The sequence below is a fragment of the Micropterus dolomieu genome, linkage group LG18, assembly GCF_021292245.1.
Source record: "Micropterus dolomieu isolate WLL.071019.BEF.003 ecotype Adirondacks linkage group LG18, ASM2129224v1, whole genome shotgun sequence".
Lineage (NCBI taxonomy): Eukaryota > Metazoa > Chordata > Actinopteri > Centrarchiformes > Centrarchidae > Micropterus > Micropterus dolomieu.
In genome coordinates, this window is record NC_060167.1 from 35,692,185 (window position 1) to 35,712,939 (window position 20,755).

The 20,755-nt window shown below is 42.8% G+C and overlaps 1 protein-coding gene across 1 annotated transcript in view; it reads left to right on the forward strand.

The window, feature by feature from the left end:
• Positions 1 to 20,755, forward strand: part of plxnb1b (plexin b1b) — a 107,459-nt gene that overhangs the window by 78,796 nt on the left and 7,908 nt on the right. The window contains exons 8-29 of the mRNA XM_046075156.1: positions 1,285 to 1,417; positions 3,798 to 3,954; positions 8,135 to 8,243; positions 9,841 to 9,949; positions 10,940 to 11,869; positions 12,412 to 12,546; positions 12,639 to 12,761; positions 12,970 to 13,063; positions 13,244 to 13,410; positions 13,658 to 13,809; positions 14,050 to 14,155; positions 14,856 to 14,992; positions 15,140 to 15,316; positions 15,425 to 15,662; positions 15,928 to 16,170; positions 16,307 to 16,486; positions 17,171 to 17,319; positions 18,519 to 18,619; positions 18,940 to 19,157; positions 19,238 to 19,416; positions 19,505 to 19,571; positions 20,591 to 20,737. Coding sequence (XP_045931112.1) covers positions 1,285 to 1,417; positions 3,798 to 3,954; positions 8,135 to 8,243; positions 9,841 to 9,949; positions 10,940 to 11,869; positions 12,412 to 12,546; positions 12,639 to 12,761; positions 12,970 to 13,063; positions 13,244 to 13,410; positions 13,658 to 13,809; positions 14,050 to 14,155; positions 14,856 to 14,992; positions 15,140 to 15,316; positions 15,425 to 15,662; positions 15,928 to 16,170; positions 16,307 to 16,486; positions 17,171 to 17,319; positions 18,519 to 18,619; positions 18,940 to 19,157; positions 19,238 to 19,416; positions 19,505 to 19,571; positions 20,591 to 20,737 — 4,051 coding nt within the window. The remainder of the gene's footprint in view (positions 1 to 1,284; positions 1,418 to 3,797; positions 3,955 to 8,134; positions 8,244 to 9,840; positions 9,950 to 10,939; positions 11,870 to 12,411; positions 12,547 to 12,638; positions 12,762 to 12,969; positions 13,064 to 13,243; positions 13,411 to 13,657; positions 13,810 to 14,049; positions 14,156 to 14,855; positions 14,993 to 15,139; positions 15,317 to 15,424; positions 15,663 to 15,927; positions 16,171 to 16,306; positions 16,487 to 17,170; positions 17,320 to 18,518; positions 18,620 to 18,939; positions 19,158 to 19,237; positions 19,417 to 19,504; positions 19,572 to 20,590; positions 20,738 to 20,755) is intronic.

A 20,755-nucleotide genomic window follows, 5' to 3' on the forward strand; every position in this document is an offset into this window, starting at 1 on the left:
GGTTTGCTAAAGTTAGCTAGCATTAATGAGTAGCTTTACTTGGTCTGGTATAGGGCTGGGCGTTATGGCCAAAAATGCGATAAAAAAATCACGATAAAAACATTTCATGTCATTCGATATCGATAATTATCACGATAAATGTAAAAACACTTTTTCTTTCAAGTTTAAAGTTGGATTTTTTTTCTCCTGAGTGAAAATTGAAGAAACCAGATGGTTAATTGGGTGGTTAAACTATTATTTATGGTCAGAACGTGACAAACACTTTATGCAGTGGATCACTTCACAAATCTGAGGTAGATCATTCAAAACAATTGTGATTACATTTACATTAATTCATTTGTAAGTCAGAGGTTGCACACCTCTGGAGCAACTAGGGGTTAAGTGTCAGTGACACATTGGTGAATGTGTCTCAGCGGGAATTGAAACCAGGTCTCTCACACCCAAGGCAAAAAAAGTCTTATCCACAGTTGCATCATTTCCTTATCTTTTTTCCTCAACAAAATAAATATCTTAATAGTAAAACTAAGTGCTAATTCATTCATGATTCAAATGAATTAATCAAACATTTATTGACGATATATTGAACATTTGTTATATTTATATTGAGGAAAACTATATTACGATCATGATCATTATTGTTTTATTGCCCAGCCCTAGGCTGGTATGACCTTATAGCTTATACTATAGCGTGTGACCAGTCAGCACCCTTGTTAGTTTTTGAAGTGTATTTGCCAAGTCATCTTGAAAACTGACAGTGTGGTCTGGGATTGTGTTTAAGTCTGATGAAAGAAATCTACCTCTCCATCCCATCTGTGTCTCCTCCCCTCTCGTCCCTGCTCTGCTTCACCACCTGGCCTCCCACCTCCCACTCACCTGGATGTTTTTCTCTCTGCTCTACCCTTTCCATCTGTACTCCTTTCATTTTCTTCTGTTCTTCCTGGCTTCATAACAGTCCTGATTTTACACATTCCTTGTTTGGAATCTGTTTATCTAATCAAAAAAGTAATGTTACATAATATTAAAAATTTATGTGAACTAGGAACAGATTTGAAAACGGACCTCTCAACTATTTAGACAAACATGTTAACAATCCAGGAAGGAGTTGGTTTGCAGTTTTACAATCAGAGAGTATGGTTTATGGATTTGGAGTATATACTGAAGGTCATTTTCATGGTTTACGTGACTATTTGTGACAGATAGAGATATAGAGCCTGGCTTTAGTTCACAACATAATGAAGATTGTGTACATGAGGTGACAAGGAATCCTTGGTGTTATCCCTGCAGGTGCATTTTGCGCTCAGAGTGTTCTCGTGGGAACCAGCAAGGTCAGTGGCTATGGAGCTTTGACATGGAGCAGCAGTGTCTGGCCGTCCAGGACCTCAACCCATCCAACGTCAGCAGGGAGGAGAGCAGGATGGTAGGTCTGCAATACAGTTACATAAACTCAAGCAGCAAAGGAGCAAAAGGAAACTCTTGACGTACCTACCTGTCTGTAAACATTCTTATAAAGGATTCGAGGTTTCTGTTGACTGGAGATTAAAAAAATCATGCACCTCAAGAATATCTTGCAATACAGAAAAGTCCCTGTATTGTGAGTACAGTGTCTATGGACATATTCTGCCTGTACATGTTCCCCTTCAATAATTATTGTCTCCTCACATACCAAAACACAGTAAAGCTCAGGCCCACATATCACCTCGTCATAACTCATCCCAGATTCTTTGGCAGGGAGATTTACTGTACGCTGGCTGGGGGTACTGTGTGTGTGTGTGTGTGTGTGTGTGTGTGTTTTAAGTGCCCGGGCGTCAGGAGAAGATAGTGATCACAACACTGTCCTGTCATGTCCTGGTGCAGGAGGAAAGCATCTGTGTGGAAGACGGTGCCTGTGGAAAGCAGCAGAGGCCAAAATATACACAATACACACACACTGTGTTGCAACATAGGAGAGGACGACTCAAGAACATTTTTTTCTTTTAAGTCAAAATATCTGTATATGTCTAAATAAGCTGGGTGGGTGTTGATAAGATCAGTTGGCATCAACTGCATGTTTCTTTGGAACTGTGAATCTGATGTGGTTAGGTGTAATTCTTGTCTAATGTATACAGTCCTGCTAACATACTGTAGATGTGCTAATACTGACCACTTAGGTAGCTAGTTTTTAATTACATTGCCTTATCAAATAACAATTCCACCATGCAATATGCAATTCGTCCATGAAATTGTACACACTGATCAAATACCAAACCAAGGGTTCAATTTAATCATAATTTTGTACTAAACATTGCAGAAATGGTTGAATATCAGCAGGTGGAGATAACTGACAAAGGGGCCGTGCCTTCGTGAAATGTGATATGTGTAGCTGGCGGCCCAAATGATTAGTCAGTCAATTGGTTGCACAGCACTGAATCAAGGCCTGTTATGCGAGACTAGGCCTCATTGATTACTGTACAAAAACACAACTTCATAAATAGTGTTGCATGATTTACCAATTTATACAGACTAGAAAAGTATCGCAATAACCTGCTGTTAAAAACGATACAGTACTGCCTTTTATTGGTATCGATACTTTAAGAATGACTGTGTTTTAAAAAGCCGCTGCGAGCAGAGCAGTATGTGTGTGTGCAAAGCTCTCAGAGGATATTAATGGCAGTGTTAACGCTTTAATTTGTTTTAAGCTTTTTAGCTTGCTTACCAACGTGGCGAACATCTCTATATGCAAACTAAACGTTCACATTTGTAACGTTAACTTTACCATACCTTGCAAGCTGCTAAAATCAGGCAGTATGCAGATCAACAGCACCAGATACATTTAGACAGTGATACATTTATACTCAAATCAGTTCTGGTAATTGGGATCATGGCGGTGATTTGCAGAGTTTGAATGCTACCACTTACTTTCGCCACCGACTACTGCTATCAGCAGCTGCTGCTAGCTACTCTGTTGATTCCACCTGTCAGTATGATGCTTTGTATGAGACATCACTACAGGAGCTCAGTAGACCAGACCAGACATTCAATGCCAGCTTTTGTTTCTTGACCGCACATTTCTGGCATACTAAAACCTACTGAGCTTGGAGACCAGCCTTACCACCGAAAACTAATAAACACCATTTGCTGAACAGACAATCCAAAACATTTAGGGAAACTAAAACCTCATCTACAGAAAATCCAAAGAGGACATCACTGCAGAGTTCATACTGTTTGGCTGTCAGATGATATCTTGGAGCTGCTATGCAGAAACACCACATGAATGAGGAAGACAGGTGGAGCCAAAACAGAAATAACAAGCAATAACTCAAGGATTTTGATCGGTATGATTCATGTCCCTGCAGCAGTGGAATCTAATTTACTTTTCAAATCACTGACATTTACAAGTGAGCAGATGAGATTTATTTGTTCAGACAGTTCACTTACTGTCGTCATGACCTTCACTGTCCTCTGTAACAGCACAGGTGTGGACTTGGTAATGCAGAGATTTCTATCTAATAACTGGCTGCTGCATTTGGGAACTTATTCTGTTTCTATACAAAGTTTCCTCATGCTCTACCAGTCTGCTGCTGGATGGCAGTTGTCCTCTGCTCTTCCTCTTCTTGTCAAATTGGATGGGCAAAGGACAAAAGGTAACTATAGACATCTGATCTGAGTGGCCACACTGAGCTGCGTAGTAGTTTGCTTTAAGTCTAATCTGCAAACAAGGATCCCATACGGAATTTTGAAGTCTGCCACATTCAGCTAAGCTAAGTCTGAAGTGATCTGCCAGTAATTTAACTCGGTGTTAATATTTTGTCTTTCCTCAGGTGTCTCTGTCAGTCCCAGGACTTCCAGTGTTAGAGAAAGATGAGTCCTACTTCTGCTTCTTCCAGGACAGCCGTAGCCCCGCCGTTATCACCGAATACGGGGTAACCTGCCATTCTCCAGACATCAGCCAAGTGCCTCTGGTGCCTCCAGGACAGGGTGAGTGTGTTTTAGTTTCTGACGCTGATGAAGATGGAGTTTAAAGAGGTCATATTATGCTCATTTTCATAATTATATTTAGGGGTTGTACCAGAACAGGTTTACATTTTAGCAAAACACCATATTTTGTCATCCTGCACATTGCTGCAGCTTCTCTTTCTACCCCGTGGGTTGTACGCTCGGTTTTAGCTACCAAGAGAAACGTCTCACTTCTGTTAGATCTTTGTTGGGAGTTGCAAATGCGCAGTACCTGGGTAAGGACTACTAGCCAATCAGAAGCCAAGTAAGGCAGGTCCTGATAAGCAAGGTAACAAAGCCGTTTCAGCCGGTAACTGCGGCTTCGGTTCAGCCGTACATGATCCCGAAACACAGGCAGAACAGCCCGAATCAGCTTCACAACTTGGACTGAAACACACACACATACAGTTCAATCCCTGTGTCCATTAATCTAGGCTAAGACAGTTTACACAGCAGGGAGTAATCTGTATTTTAAAGCATATAAGTCTACACAAATCCAATTCATCTAGTGATTCTACGCTATGATTTGGCCTTTGGGTTTCTTAGTTTTGGGTTATTGTTTAGTGTGCTTTGAGCAGCTTGTTTGTTATAGCAAGTCAGTGGCAATGATAAAAGAAGATTAAAGGGGCCTGTAAATAAAAATTGAAATTGAAGTCTCTACAGAGGTCATACTCACCCAAACATTCACATGATTTGTGTCTCTCCCCCCTCAGTTCCCATGCCTGCATTCCTGAAGCTTGCAGCTTCTTGTAGTTCTCAGGGTGCAGGACTCAGGCAGAATCAGCCAGGGGGGTAGGGGGTGGGGGTTGATGGGATATGGACAAACAGGCTATAGTTAAGGATCTAGCTGTGGCTTACCTTACCTTAAAGAGGGTTAGTGACAGCACTCACTTAATAAAAGACGGCGCTGAAGGCCTGTAAGGGCAAATGTTGCTTTAACGTTGAAGGTCGATTAAACCCTGACTGCTGCCTGTTCAGCAAAGCTTCTGAAGTGGACTTAGTTTGATGTGCAAAAAGTCCAAAATGTCATTCTGTCATCCTCATCTGCCAGCAAATGTTGTATATAAAATGTTAAAGTAATAAATAAAAAATGATTTTTTTATAAGTAAAGAAAATCAAATAGCATGTCACAAACACTACAAAAAAGGACTTCATAATAAATTCTGCTAGTGGGTATATGGGTATTTCTCCACTCACAGGAAGCAACAAGCTGGAAACTTAAAGCGGTACTAATCAACAATTGATCAAATGACTATATGCAATATGAAAAGAACCACTTGTAGTGGTGAACCCACAGAAAGTTATCTCTCCACTCTGCAGCTCATTGTTTTGGCAAAGTTAGTGCGGTGCAAGCCGTTGGAAATAATTGGTTTCAGAGCGCAGTGGTGCTGTAGTTGCGTTGTGTCTGAAAGAGCCTTAACTCTAGCCGCTTTTCGACCAGAAGTGTCGAACTTTTAAGTCCCCAGATCTCTTTTCAAGGAACTAAAAGGTTCCTTCAGCCCACTGTTTCCACCGTGGTCTAAAGACCTGCGAAGATTAGGCAAATGAACCAGCTGACAGGCTGTAGGCCTGTACGCCGTACACAGCGATGCACAGGCATCATTATTTGTAACCACTATCCATGAGCAACATTTATAAATGAACATCAGATCTGATTGGAATATAATGAAGAACTATAGGCTTTGCTTGACCATTAAAGCAGCTTTTTTGTGTGGGAGTATAATGAAGAGACACGATACATTTTCTTACACATTTAATAACAAACTGGATAAAGCCATAAAGTTAAAATAACTCCAGCACAGAGAAAGCAACACAAATAAAATCGCGACAGTTTGGAAGGTTATTAAAACATTTCGAGCCGACAAGAGCTGCAGACCTGAGTGTGGGAGGAACATGATTTTAACTAGCTTAATTACCTGCTGTAATAAGCTGTTCCGCTTGTTTTGGAGAGGAGGAGACCGACTTCGGTTCTGTGTAAAAACTTCCTGACTGAAAACAACAACTCCGGACCCAGTATTTAACTCCATCAGCTGTTCGCTGTAAACACACCGCTGCCCGCTGGCTGCTGTTTCCGAGCAATATCTTTAATGCCGACGTTTGATCTCGGGCGGACATCGGCGAGATGTGCTATTTGACTGTTGATTGTGTTTTATTTGTTTGCAAACAACGGTGGAAAAGAGGGGAGCAGTCGTAGAAAAACACTGGACATTCTCCAGTTAAAGCCAGTAGCCGCTACTCGTCCATTCAGAAATTCACTGCAAGGCAAGCCCCACCCCCAAAAGTACCCGGTACTTTCAGAAAGTTAATACCCCCGAGCAGGGACTTTTTGGGAGGTAAAATAAAGACCCTAAATTTAGACCCTGGTCCCTCCGGTGGAAAAACAGTGAGTTCCTCCAAAGGTTCCTAGTTCCAGGGTATAGTTCCTTTTGGTCGAAACGCAGCTTCTGTGTCTGCTGGATGTGTAAAGGGCAACTGTTGAGAATATGTCCCTGTTGTGTTTTCAGCTGTTTCCGCTTCCGCCAAGTGGCCCTCCTGAAAAAATTAATGCAGCAGAGTTTTTTTCCAGTGCAGCTTTAAAGTCAAATTAAAAACTTTTTAAGTAGCAGCAAGGACACTGGACTCACCTACAGTATGTTAGATATGTTGTCCTTTTGGCATGTGTACAAGTAAAATTCTGGTTTCATACAGCTTCTTTTCGGGGGCTTATTTCTATCATTGATAATGCTGTACTCCTCATGTTAATTGCCAAGATCTATAAATACTATGACATCGCTTAAGAGTTCAAACAGGTCAAGAAACACAAGCAGTCAGACAATCAGAACAGTGAAGTTTGGAAGAGAAGACAAAGCCTACCAGTAGGGCTGAACAATGAATCGAAATCTTATCGATATTGCAATATGGCCTACTGCAATATTTGTGAATGGCAAAATGTGTGTCAAAATAACGTTTAATTGTCATATGCTACAGACTTAAGAAAACATCTTTGTTTGGTAAAGATCCTTGCAAAAATCACACTATGATCATTAGGGCCCATGCATGAAACATGCGAGGACCCTATTGAAGCCTTCCTTCTTTTTCAGAAAGGAAACACACCCTAAAGGTGTGCAAAAACTCACAAAACTCACAAAACTTAGCACACGTGTCAGAAGTGGCGATAATGTATGTGTCATATGGGAGTCGTGCATGGGGGTGCACTCCCAATTTTTTGGGGACATGTATCACATCAAGACAGCAAGTCAGCCATTTTGATTTGAAAGTGCAACAAATTTTGGGCCATTTACAGGGTGCGTACTTTTTCTACAGAATCTGATTGATCAAATTTCGGCTGTGCGGTCAAAAGGCATTGACGATGAAAAGTTGTGCTTTCTGCAAGTTTTCGTCGATGGCCGCGGCGTGGCGTCAAAGATCGATCATTCACCATGAAAGTTGTTTTGTGTTGTCTTTAGTGTACATGCTCACATCAAAAGTTATTTGTTTTACATCACATTTCACAGCGTTTTCCAAAACATAAAATTAGCGGGTGTTGTCTAGCGCCACCTAGAGGACAAAGGAAGTGGCATTTAACTCCTTTTGTGACCATTCCAAAACGTGCGATAATTCATAGCCCGACCTAGCTCCCGACCTTCAGCCGATGAACCGCAGCCACGTCACACCCCAACATGCGTCACGGCGCAAAACTTTTATCTACCTGTTAAGTTTTGATATTAGCTAAACTGTCTGTTGTAAGCACCCATCACAGTTAACAAACAAACGTTCTGGTTCAACTTTGGTTTACTGTACTTGTCATTTTTTTTATCAAATGTACCCATGAAGCCTCATTCAGCTTTAAAACAGGACAACTTACAAAGTTCTGTGCTGAGCCTTCCCTGAGATGCCTCATAGCCTTGAGCCATGCTGTGTTTATGTCTGCACTCTCTGGGCAGAGGATGGAGGGTGCACATGGGTTCTATTAGGCCTCTCTATTTTAGCTGTCTGGATCAAACCATCTCCCACATTTTCTCACTGTTTTGAGAAAGCCTTTCTGAATCTGAGACAATAAGCCTGGCCAAATATTTTCGGAGCCCTGCTTGCTCAGCTCTGTGCTCAGGTGAAACATGGTGTTACTCTGTTGTTTTCAGGTCTTTCTAATGCTGTCTTTCTCTCTGTGTTTTGTCTCCCTCAGACTTTGTCACAGTCACCCTGTCTCTTCGCTTCGGCGATGTCACAGTCACAGAGAGAGATTTCACCTTCTACGACTGCACGGCTGTTAAGCAGCTGTCTGGCAGCATGCCGTGAGTTACCACTGATGATTTATCACTTGTGCTGTCCTGTCTCCTCCCGATCTGCTCTGCTCTCACTGCAGACCAGTTAATCTAGTCTTATTTTCTATCTATTCTTCATTCTGTACCCTGTTAATTTCTTGTCCCTCTATCTTCACCCTCTGTTTTTCAGTTTCTTGCTTTCCCCGGTTTTAATTCTTCTCCTCAAACCCCTGTGACCCCGTACTTTTAAAACTCTCTTACACTTCAGCCAGATGTTCTTTCATGTCCATATATGATATTATGTGAATATATTATATATCCTCAGCATATGCCCATGAAGGCTGCAGGCACCTTACTCCTGCCTTTCACGCTCTCTCCCGAGTCTTTCTGTCTCTAAACATCACGTGGCTCAGCTGTGCTCCTTGAGCCTGGGTTTAACTGTAACCTTCATACCACACTGGCTGGCTTTGTTCAGGATATATCTCCATCATATGAGAGGTGGAAGACATTGAACCTCATGCTTTTCACATTTTTTCGAACTTTTTTCACATACGTTGGGAGGGACCAAACCCTCGTATATCCAAAAAGCTGCCATAAAGTGCTCGTTTCAGGCTGATGAATACCACCTGTTCATTATTAGATGCTCGTCCGTAAGATTTGATCATTAGCAAAATCCACTCCCCTAAATCGCCACATAAGGCTGCCTGTTCCGCTCCGTTTGTGGGCACGTGTTAAATCCTGCTGTCGGACATACGGAGACAACAACATGACAAATTTACTAGTATCAGTAGTCGTATCAGGCCCGACCCGACCCGCCCCGAGACATATCATCAGAGCAACGCTGTACTGTGACAGAACTGTTGGTTAGATGTCTTTAAAAGGCTAAGCGGTCCATAGAGGGATGTAGTTGAGCGGATGTGACAGTGAAAGGTTATCTGACAGGTCAAAATATAACTAAAATTTTAGTTATATACTTAAAATACAAAGAAATATAAAGCTATATGATTATCCATCACCCTTAAATCTTTTTTTATCTAGCACTGGCTCATTTCATTTTTCAATTCATTGATGTTCCCGCGACCCTGTACGCAGGATAAGTGGTTGACGATGGATGGATGGAATTCATTGATTTCCCTATTTTTTTGGTATTGGCACACTTTACACTGGATTTTATGCTTTCACTTAACTAAAAGTAGTGCTGCAATTATAACAATAACTAATCAAAATAGTATTGAGTGTTTGCTTAGTAACACACATGCTTGCTCTATTAGCCTCTCTCTGTTTGTGGTGGCTCTCCTCTCCTCTCCCCACCAGCCTGATAAGAAACTGAGGCTCGATTCAATTAGATCACTGACCTTTCTTACCACATTGGGGCCAGACTAGCAGCAATTTGATTACTGTGTGTGTTACAAGCTACAGTAGATGTATCTCTCTTTCTATTCTCCCTTCTCGCACTGTGATAAAAAGCCCATCCTACTTCTGTTAGACCTCTCTTTTCACTTTCCTCTTCATAGCTCCTATCTCTGACTCACTGTTTTCTTTCCCCTTTACTTTTTTGTTGCCTTGCTGCAAGTCTTTCCAAAGAGGCTATTATTTGATTACCCTAATCTGTTATTTCTGAGTGCAGTTGCCGTGGTTGTGCTTTAAGCCGATGGGGCTGCAACTGGTGTGTTCACCAGCACTTGTGTACCCACAAGCCCACCTGTGAGGAGGGGGTGATCATCTACAACCAACATGTAAGTTACTCAAACAGAGGATCTAATAGTGCAGTGCTCACTGAGGTGTAAAATACAAAGATTAAGACACCTGTTTGGATTTACAGAACTGTTCTCCTACTTTTTAGTTGATTTGGACATCCAAGTTGATGCAAATAATCCAATTTTACGTCATCTAGTGGCAGTTAGCTGTTTTTGGTTGTCAATGTCCATGTCAACTTTATTGATATAGCAGACTTAAAACAACCAAGGTGCAACAATAAAACGGTAATTACAAGGTCAAAGTAAAGTAGCAACAATGGTTATCACTAACACAAGCGCCAAGCTCTTCAGCAGAGCCACACTGCTGCTGTCTTTACATAGAGTTTAATATTGCGAAGGTTGAAACATAAGTGTTCAGCTATAGCAATAGAAGAAGATGAGAAATGAGTGAACGCTTGCCAGCTAATCAGAATTGCAAAATTTCAGTAGCAAGTGTTTGTTAGCAAAGTATATTGTGTTTATTCTGGAGATCTAACAAGCAGGTGAATACATTTCCTTCCCCATAAAACATTTGTGCACATGCACGAAACAAACAAACAAAAGGCAACCCATAGTCCTTCAAGATCTAAAATAAAACTGCTACCTGGCAAAAAAAATGCTTCAGTTACTGGTTCACTTATGGGATTTTTTCAAACTAAATAAATAAATAAATAATAAATTATGAGCTTACACTGACGACTTGACGGCAGTACTTTTTTATTCATAGGAACCTGGTAAGTAGATAAATGGTCAAAGTTTTTTCTGTTTAGAAATAATGTATTTTTACATACATTCATCAATGTTCAACATGTTTTGTTATGCCTCATGTGCCAACACAAGCATACATTATTTATAACAAAAGTCATTGATATGTCATAAGCAACAATAACTGTCTTTAACATCACATTTGAGTTCCGTTATTGGTTATTTTCTATTAGTTTTTTATTTCTGTCTCACCCTCATGTCTTCCCCTCCTCCTCCCTTCCCCAGTTTAAACTCCCTACCTCAGCTCCTCCCACAACCAAACCTTTTAAAGTCCTCACAACACCCACTACCACAACAGCTGCCCTGACAACCACAACCATGACAACAACCACCATGTCACCAACAACAACAACTGTCGCTGCAACGACAACCGCAAACCCTGTCACTGTGGCAACCACTCAGCAGCCAACCACCCTTCCTGCGCCCACTATTCCACCTACAACCACCACCAGCCCTGAGCCAACCACCCTGCCCACCACCCTGCCCCCTCAGCCTGCCAGCACCCTGCCATCTACGCCACCAGCACCCACTACACCTCTACCCCCAGAGGTCTCCACCAGGAAGGAAGAAGAGACTGAAGCACGAGAGCTTGTTGTTGTCACCCAAAGTGACACAGACGGTGCTGCGATTACACCCAGTGTTGTCATGGTAGCCGTCACCATGGCTGATGGTGATCTGGAGCCTGTGATGCCTTTGATCATCCCGCCCCATGACCTGGACTCCTCTTCCCTGGAGGTGGTGACAAACTCGCCCCCCAGCAACACCCATGAAGCTGAGGGAGCTTTGAGCCTGGCAGAGCCTCCCACCCTGGCCTCATCTGACTTCCCCCTGCCCACGCCCTTCCCTGTGGCTGAACCAGTGGACTCTCAACCCTCCCTTGACCTAGACTTGACCCAGACTCCCACTCCAGTGCCCACACGAGGCTTCCAGACTGAAGCAAGAAGCCCAGGCCCCGACCATGAGGACCCTCAGGAAGAAGTAGACGTCCCCGCTGAGAGTGCCGTCCAGTCAGAAAATGACACGGCCACATTTTCAGCTGCCACTGTGTTGTCGGGCGATGGTGAGGTTGATCACACCTCCCCATCCTTCTCCCACATGGTGGATACTGATTTAGAGCTGGACTACCAGAATGATCCAGCTGATGCCTTCCTCCCGGTGAGTTCAGCCGCCTCCCTCCTCCTTCTTCTTCTACTACTTCTCAAAGCTTCAGTAGCCTCCCAGTGCTCCCAGCTTCTGACTGGATTCCTGCTATTGGATCAGAGCTGAAACCAGTTTCCCCGCCTGCCCTTTGTTTCCCTGCTTTTCCTTTCCTGTCGGATCATTTTGTTGTTTTGCTTTTGCTTTATAGACTGATCCAAAGAAAAAAAAGTTATTGTGTGTAAATGTTTTCATTTTTCCTTATTTTTTTTCACATCTACATCTCAGTATTACCAATATTGCGATGGTAATTGTGATTCTTTTCTGTAAATATATAAAATGTTAAAGATGAGCATGAGTCAGCGTGAGTAGTAGCAGCAGAAGTGTAGCAGTGTTCAGCGATGATGTTTGCAACAGGGAACTGTACATTCAAAAGGAAAAGAAGAATAAAATTATAAACAAAAAAAGGAAAGAGTGAGTGTGTGTGTGTGTGTCAACATCACCAGAGAATGAGGAGGAGAGGACTTGTTTATACTTTGTGTGTGTGTATCGGGCAACAGGGGGACGAGGGCTCCTATGTCAGCTGGGGTTCCTCCGCTTGTCCCTGTGTGGAGAAGGTCCAGGGTTCATCACTGCTCCCCGTCAGAGTGGAGAGGAAGATCACCTTACTGGCCCGCAACCTGCACCTCTATCAGGTACACCACATGCACGCGCACACTTTACTCCTCAACACATGTCAAGGATGATTGTATTTGCCTTCACTAAACGCAAGTCTCTGTGTGTTCAGGACACAGAGCTGGACTATGAGTGCGTGTTGGTCATCGAGGGGCAGACCGTGGTGGTGGATGCCTACGTAGAGACTGATGACATGAATCCATCGAACTTTGACATCACCTGTCAGCTACACCAGGTCTGATTATTTACAGTCACTCTTTATAACATTTAACAGAATGATTATTCAGACAAGAGTACACAGATTTTAACCACATTAGCTCTGTATAAAATTTAGATATGATAAACTCATGTTTTTGAGGCAGGATGAAAGTACTTTTATGTCTGATATTGTGACTGTGTCACAAATAGTAGTTGTTTTAATGAAACCATTGTTGTTTGTGCAGTACACATATTCTGCTCCAGTGGAGGAATACAATGCCATGGTGTATGTGAAGAGGAGGGACACCTTCCATGTGGACAGTTCTCCTGATCTATATGGTGAGGTCAAAGTTGTTTCTTTAAAGGTTACATTAGATTGTAACTGATCTGATTATAGTTATTCTCTTGCAGCTTCTTTGCTCTCAACATAGGGCCATTATCCTCAGACAGTGTCTTTGCAAGTCTTTTCTCCAAAAACCTTGACTGATGCTTACTTTTGTGTGTCTGTTCTGCCCTCAGTGACTCTGTACAACTGCTCTGTGAGCCGCTCTGATTGCAGCCGCTGCCATACTGCTGACCAGAAGTATGGTTGTGTGTGGTGTGGCGGTGCTCATGCCAGCTGTTTGTATTCAGACTCCTGCAGTGAACCGGTCCAGCAGACATGCCCTGCCCCTGTCATCCACTCCGTGAGTACTGACCTTTGACCTCTTCACTTACATATTTACTTTGGGAGTGTGGGAGACACATAATAACCCTAACATTTCAGATGCTTATAGTGACAATTTGTTTTCACATTTCAGATCAGAGCTCTTTCTTTACAATCATTCAACATTAAAACTTAAATAAATTGGCACTTACAAAATGAATCATTAACAGAAAAAGATGCATCCAGAAAAGTTCTTTTAAATTGAAGCATTTCCTTACTTCCCTCAGATTGAGCCACTCTCTGGTTCATTAGAAGGCGGCACCATGGTAACCATCTCAGGCTCCAACCTGGGCCAGAAGGCGGAAGACATCCTCCACTCTGTGTCAGTAGCTGGGGTGGACTGCACTGTCATCCCCAGCCTCTACGAGGTCTCCTCCAGGTACAGACGGGCTGCTGCTGAGGGGGTGTAGGGGAGAAGTTCAGAAGTTCTGTGTTTTTATTGTCATGTTGTAAGGGACTTGAATGGAATACTGTGGATTGAGCGTGTTTCTCAAAACGTAGCATACTACAAAGCATGTGCAAGTGTGTCCTTCTCTTGTTCTCATCTTAATTAAACATTGCCAGGGTGCATGCATGACTCTTTATAAGAACTATCCCAAGAGTGATGTCTGTCTTTCAGGATTGTGTGCAGAACCAAAGCCAGTGGAGGAGAGAAGAAGGGCCAAGTGTCTGTTGAAGTGAGTGGAGGAGAGTTGGGCCTGTCCAGCGAAATATTCAGCTACCAGGTACATTAAATTAGATTGAATTATAGTAGATTGGATAAGACTGTCGTTGACCCATCTGTGAAAACTGTATTGTTTCAGTAGCACATAGCAAAATATAACTAAATATCAAAGACATATAAGATAATAAATTAGGAAGAGAGATTAGAGGGTTTGTATTAATCTGTTGATTTTTTTATTTTTATTAATCGTTTAGTCTTTATAATGTCAGAAAATAAGTCATACATGTCCACAATTTCCTGGAGACCCAGATGACGTCTTTGCATTGCTTATTTTGTCCAACCAACAGTCCAAAACCCAAAGATATTCAGTTTACAACACAGAAAAACAACAAGTTCTATAACTGGAGAAGTTTCAAGCAGAGAATAGAATTTATTTTCTTTCTTTCTACTTACTTTTTCTTAATAAATGACTTAAACAATGAATGTAATTTATCAAAATTAGTGATGATTCATTTTCTATTGATCAACTAAGGTTTTTAGCATTACATGGAATGTAACATCATTAGCAAACTGGAGCTTATGTCGCACGATTGACAGGATGTCACATACATACACATGCTAGTAAAAGAGAAGTAAGGGCACATTGTAGAATATTAACTGCAAGCACCACTGTTCTTTGAGCTGGTTCTTCATCACTTTCTCTGTGTTTGAGAAGTTGTAGTTCTAACCACAGTCTTCTTCCATCTTTTCCTCCCTCTCAGGACCCCTTTGTTATGGGGGTCTTTCCTGGAAGGGGGCCCAAAGCTGGAGGAACATCCCTGACAATCACTGGCCGAAACCTGCTGACAGGACGTTCCTCTGACCTCACCATCACTGTGGGAGGGGTGCCCTGTAAAATGTAAGACACTCTCTGTTCCCTCTGTCAGTCTGACCTTTGACCTCCTTGTGGCAGAGGGGGGAGGACAAAATACAACTTCTCTCTGGGGTCAATAAAGTATCACCTCATTTATTAATCGCTCCCCTTTGTGCTTCCTCCTCTCCTCAGTGTGTCAGAGGTGCAGAGCTCCAGTGTTCAGTGTGTGACAGGCAGCAGTAATAAGACCGGAGATCACAAGGTCACCCTGCATTATGGCAGCAGCCAGCGCCACCTCCACAGTTCAACCTACTGTTACACCGACAACCCCAACATCACCCACGCCACACCGGCAAAGAGCTTTCTGGCGTGAGTCTGGGACGTTGGCCTTCATCTCTCAACCGTTTGTTCCCTCACTGAGTTTTTAGGTGCTAAAAATTGAAGTGCTGTGAATTTAAGAGTTTTCTGTCTGTTTAGTGGCGGTCGGCTGATCTACGTGTCGGGCGAATACCTGGATGTGGTGCAGGAGCCGCAGATGGTGGTGGCTGTCTCTCCCCTTGAGTCGGTCAGCCCGAATAAAAGGAAGAAGCGAAGGAGAAGGAAGAGGAGGAGTGGAGAGCAAGGGGAGGACCGGGAGAAGACTTTGAGAAGGCCAGCGAGGATGGTTCCTGACCCTGTCTGTCCCAGAGACCCACTCTGCTCTGTTGTCAAACAGGTGTGTGTGTGTTAGTTTGTTATTTTTAAATGCAAGTTTCTTCTTTTACTAAAGGGGCATTCTGTCACGTTTATTCCTACATGTTATCCAATATGAGAGAGTGTTATAATGAGGGTTGAGTAATCAGGATGACAAACACCAGACTTTTTTCAGTGCACACACAGAATGGACAGCTAGCAGACCATGATATTTGACAAAAAGACGAGTATTGGATTGGAACTGCAAACCCCACCTTTAAAAGTCTGTTTTACATCTCTCTCATCAGTTCACGGAGCGCTGTGAGGTAAACTCCTCTTCCCTGATCCTGTGCCGCTCTCCTATGGTGGACTCTTCCATCTGGGGGTCAAAGGTCACAGTAGAGTTTCTGCTGGACAACCTGCGCTTTGGCTTCGGCAGTCTCAACCCCCAGACCTTCAGCTACGAGCCCAACCCCGTCCTACGGCCCCTGAACCAACAGGACCCTTTAAAGGCCTACCGCTACAACCCCGGCAGCTTCATCCAGCTGGAGGTTAGAGGCAATGATAGACAGGCAGATTTTCACTCAGTTTTTCACTTTTTTGTATGGCTGGAAAATTTTAAGAGGAAAAAAAATGACAAGAACTGGAAGTGAAAATAGATTTAAGATGAACTCCATGTGTTCTCAGGGGGAAAACCTGGACCTGGCTATCACTAAGGACGAGGTGGTAGTGTTGGTCGGGGAGGGTGTGTGTGCTGTTAAGACCCTGACCAGAAACCATCTGTACTGCGAGCCTCCGCCTCAGCAGCCTGCACCTGGACCCAACGGCAAGAAACGTGAAGGCTCTGATAACCTGCCCGAATTCACAGTGAGTCCTCAGTGTTTTCACTTTATATAAGGTAGATTTATTCATCATTTTACAACACAGGGTTGTATAACGAGATGATGTTGGAGTTCCTTTTTGTGTTGCTTAAAAAAAAAGTTTATAAAGTTTATACAAAAATTTTATATACAAGATGGTATATGATAAATAACGTCAGAGAAATGAAACAATTTTACATGGAGCAGTGCTGAGGATGAAATTAGAGTTTAAAAGTCTGATAGCTTGGGGAAAGAAGCTGCTCTGCAGTCTGGTGGTGCAGCAGCAGAAACTTCTATATCTCTTCCCAGAAGGCAGCAGGGTGAACAGGCTGTGGCTGGGTGGGTACTGTCCTTCAGTATCCTTTGGGCCCTCCGGTCCTGGGCCGTGCACATCCCATGTTAGTGATGTTTCCAGTCAGGATGCTTTCTGTTGCTCCTCTGTAAAAGTTAACTTGAACTTGGCACAGGAATTTTGCTGTCTTAAGTTTCCTTAAGAAATATAGCTGTTTCTGGACTTTCTTTACCTTTTTTGCCCCCTTTTTCCTAAAATCAGCAGCATTAGGTGGCTCTCTGTTCACCACTCTGCAAGATTGTAAATTTCCTTCTGATATAAAGTCTCATCAAGCAAGGTAGGACACTGCTGTTTGAAAGCTCTGTCTGATGAAATAAGGCTCTGGTTTGTGTGTTTCAGGTCCAAATGGGCAACCTGAACTTCTCCCTGGGTAAGGTTCAGTATGACAACCTCAGCCTGTCCACTTTTCCCCTGGAGGCTCAGATTGGAGTTGGAGTCGGGGCGTCCATAGTAGCCCTCATCGTCCTCATCATTGTGCTCATTTACAGGTCAGTAAATTACACATAATCTGGTCAATTGGTAAGTAAAGTTAGAGATGCACTGTGGACTTGGTTTGCACTATACAGGAGTTTTTTGGTGATATTGGTCATTAGATTATTATAAACGCTGCAGCAGCACAAGGTTATTGTGCACAGAGAGTGCACTTCTTAATCTGTCTTCTTAAGACTGCTGTGATACTTTTATCAGTTATCATCCTTAATACACCAAACTTGATAAAATATGAAACCCCGTGAATGACCAAATTTTAAATTGAGATTCTGGTATTCCTCAACAGTATGTGGCAGAAGAGGATTTAAAAAAGAAGCCCTTGTACAACAATGTTAATCTAGCAGCACTGAGATGCACGTGGATGAAATCCAGCGAAAGGCTTTACATATAGCATGTGAGCAAATGGGAATAAAGTGATACCAACTTTACGTCCTGTCATTCAGTGCTACTGCTCTGTCAGACATAAAGTAGGCAACAGAATACTCTGAGTAAATATAAATGTAAAAACATAAATGATGAATAGGATGTGAAGAAGAAACATTAGGGGGCCAGAGGGAGAGTTGTGAGGCGAAGCTACTGCATGAGGTGAGACGAACAGCTTGTTCTAAAATCAAAGGCGAGTCAGTTGTTGTAGTTTGACCACTGATTTGGCCCGCCTAAAAACACGGTCAGCAGTGACTGTGACACACAGCTCATGGAGGCTCATGGAGGCAAAGTACTTTATAGCTCAAATCTGAAAACACAGATGTAACACACGTATGTTTAGATTCAGTGTGACACTTTCCTAGGATATTTGCTCAGATGTCCATTGCAAATATTTATAAATCCACATAAAATTGATGTAGAACAGGGACGGGGGAAGGTGCAACTGTCTCCTATTTTCACACTTAGAACCATCATTATTAGACTGGGGAGGAAGAACATGGTGACTTGATCATGTAAAGTCAAGAACATTGAGAAGTATAGGAACAGGATCACCTTTGGGTGTTTCCAAATCAGACAGTGTGTTTCCATTTTCTGACCCAGCACGACCCCACGATTAACCCTGATCCTTACTGCTGGGGGTTTGTTGGGGCAAATGGCTTGAGTCACCCTTTTCACAGTTTCACTGGTTTTACTTCCAGTTACTGGTTTTACTTCTCCTTTCTCCTCTATCCCTGCCTGACCGTCTGTTCCCGTCTTTGCTGGTGCCTGTCAGGAGAAAGAGTAAGCAGGCTCTGAGAGACTACAAGAAGGTCCAGATCCAACTGGAGAACCTGGAGACCAGCGTGAGAGACCGCTGCAAGAAAGAGTTCACAGGTAAGAGTGTAAAAAAGAGTAAGCGAGAGAGCAGGAAAGAGAGGAAGGATGTTGGGAGAGGATAGGAACAAGAAAGTTTATTTTATGGTGGCCAACAGATCCACTTTGTTTTCACACCTTATGAAATTATACAATTACATCACACGTCCTGGATGAAATGTTCCATCCCACATGGCTGCTTCAGAGGAGTTTACTTTTAGTCTTCCAACACAGCATTCCCAGCATGCATTTTGAATATAATATATAGTAGAAGCTGAAGACAAAAGAGCTTGTAGCAACACCTCCAGATCTTTTATGCCCCCTCCCTTACCCCACTTCAGACCTGATGACAGAGATGATGGACATGTCCAGTGACCTGGTGGGCTCTGGCATCCCTTTCCTTGACTATCGGATGTACGCTGAGCGCATATTCTTCCCTGGCCACCGGGAATCTCCGCTGAGACGGGACCTGGACGTTCAGGAGTGTCGGCGGCAGACGGTGGAGCAGGGCTTGGTGCAATTGTCCAACCTGCTTAACAGTAAACTCTTCCTCACCAAGGTAGTATTGTCAGTATAATGAGGCGTTAAGACAACACCAGCAGTTTGATCAGAGGGATAATTTGCCGCTCTTCTTCTCAGTTCATTCACACTCTGGAGAGCCAGCGGACTTTCTCTCCCAGGGACAGGGCCTACGTGGCCTCCCTGCTGACGGTGGCGCTGCATGGCAAACTGGAGTATTTCACTGACATCCTCAAAACTCTCCTGAACGACCTGGTGGAACAGTATGTGGCCAAGAACCCAAAGCTGATGCTGCGACGGTAAGAAGAAGAAGGGCGGTGAGCACGTTGTTATAGGTAAAGGTGTTTTTAAGATGCGAGTCAAACCCTGTGTGTTTTTTCTCTGCAGAACAGAAACAGTGGTGGAGAAGCTGCTGACCAACTGGATGTCCATCTGCCTCTACGCTTTCCTCAGGGTCAGTCAACACATAAGACATGATTTTATATTGCTGCTACAATGAAATGTTGTAACATTGTACAGAGTTTGATCTGTGTTCGTGAATAGAAGGTTGCCAATTTGATCTCTGAGACATGAGAAAAACCCATATAGTGTAAACTATCTTTATGACCCATCTTTTAATCAGATTTCACACCATTCAGACAAAACTGATTGACTGACAGTGTAAGAAAAAAATCAAAAAGAAAGCGACAAAAAAGCCAAAGTCCTTCCACAGCCAACATCCACCCACTTCTCTTTCCACTCTACATATAAATTGGTGTGTGTGGGGAAATGTGCTTATTCGCTTTCTTGTAGAGCGGCATGGCTGGGAGCAGTGACCTCCTGGAGCACATAACCTTCCACAAAACCACAGCATGACATTTCTACACCTCGGTTTTTGATTAAACCAATGAGATATAATGTGTTAATTAGTGAGCTTTAGAGATGCTGATGGTTGAATTTTGTCACCCTTGGACAGGCTAGCTGTTTCCTTATTCTAAACTAAGAAACTGACTGCTGGCTGTAGCTTCATATTTAACGTACAGATATGAGTGGTATTGATCTTGGCATCAAACTCTTTGTAATAAATTGAATAATTGTTTCCCTTTACTACAAGAAACCAACTAAACTGGTCCTTTAATGTTATTTAAAATGCAGTCAATATTATTAGAACCAAAGGGCTATGAAAAGAGTTGTTAAAACTGTTAAATAGACTGAATAGTGTATTAGTAGGAGTCAAGTAAGGAAAAAAAAACCCATAACCTTCTTAGATCTTGTCAAATTTAATAGATGAGTCATTACTCAACATAATATTTGCAGCAAAATACATGACCAATAAAATCTGATAATACATCAGTCACTTGACTCTCAAAAAGCACTTTATGACACATTAGCATGTTAGCATAACAATGTGCCATTTGAGCCCTTCGCTCTCTCCTGCAGTGTGTGTCAGGTCAGTGATAACTGACTTCTGTGTGTATGTGTGTGTTTGTGCAGGACTCAGCGGGGGAGTCTCTTTACATGCTTTTCAGGGCCATAAAGCACCAGGTAGATAAAGGACCAGTGGACGCTGTGACCGGCAAGGCCAAGTACACCCTCAATGACAACCGCCTGTTGCGAGAGGACGTGGAGTACAAGACCCTGGTAGGGAGAAGTCTGACT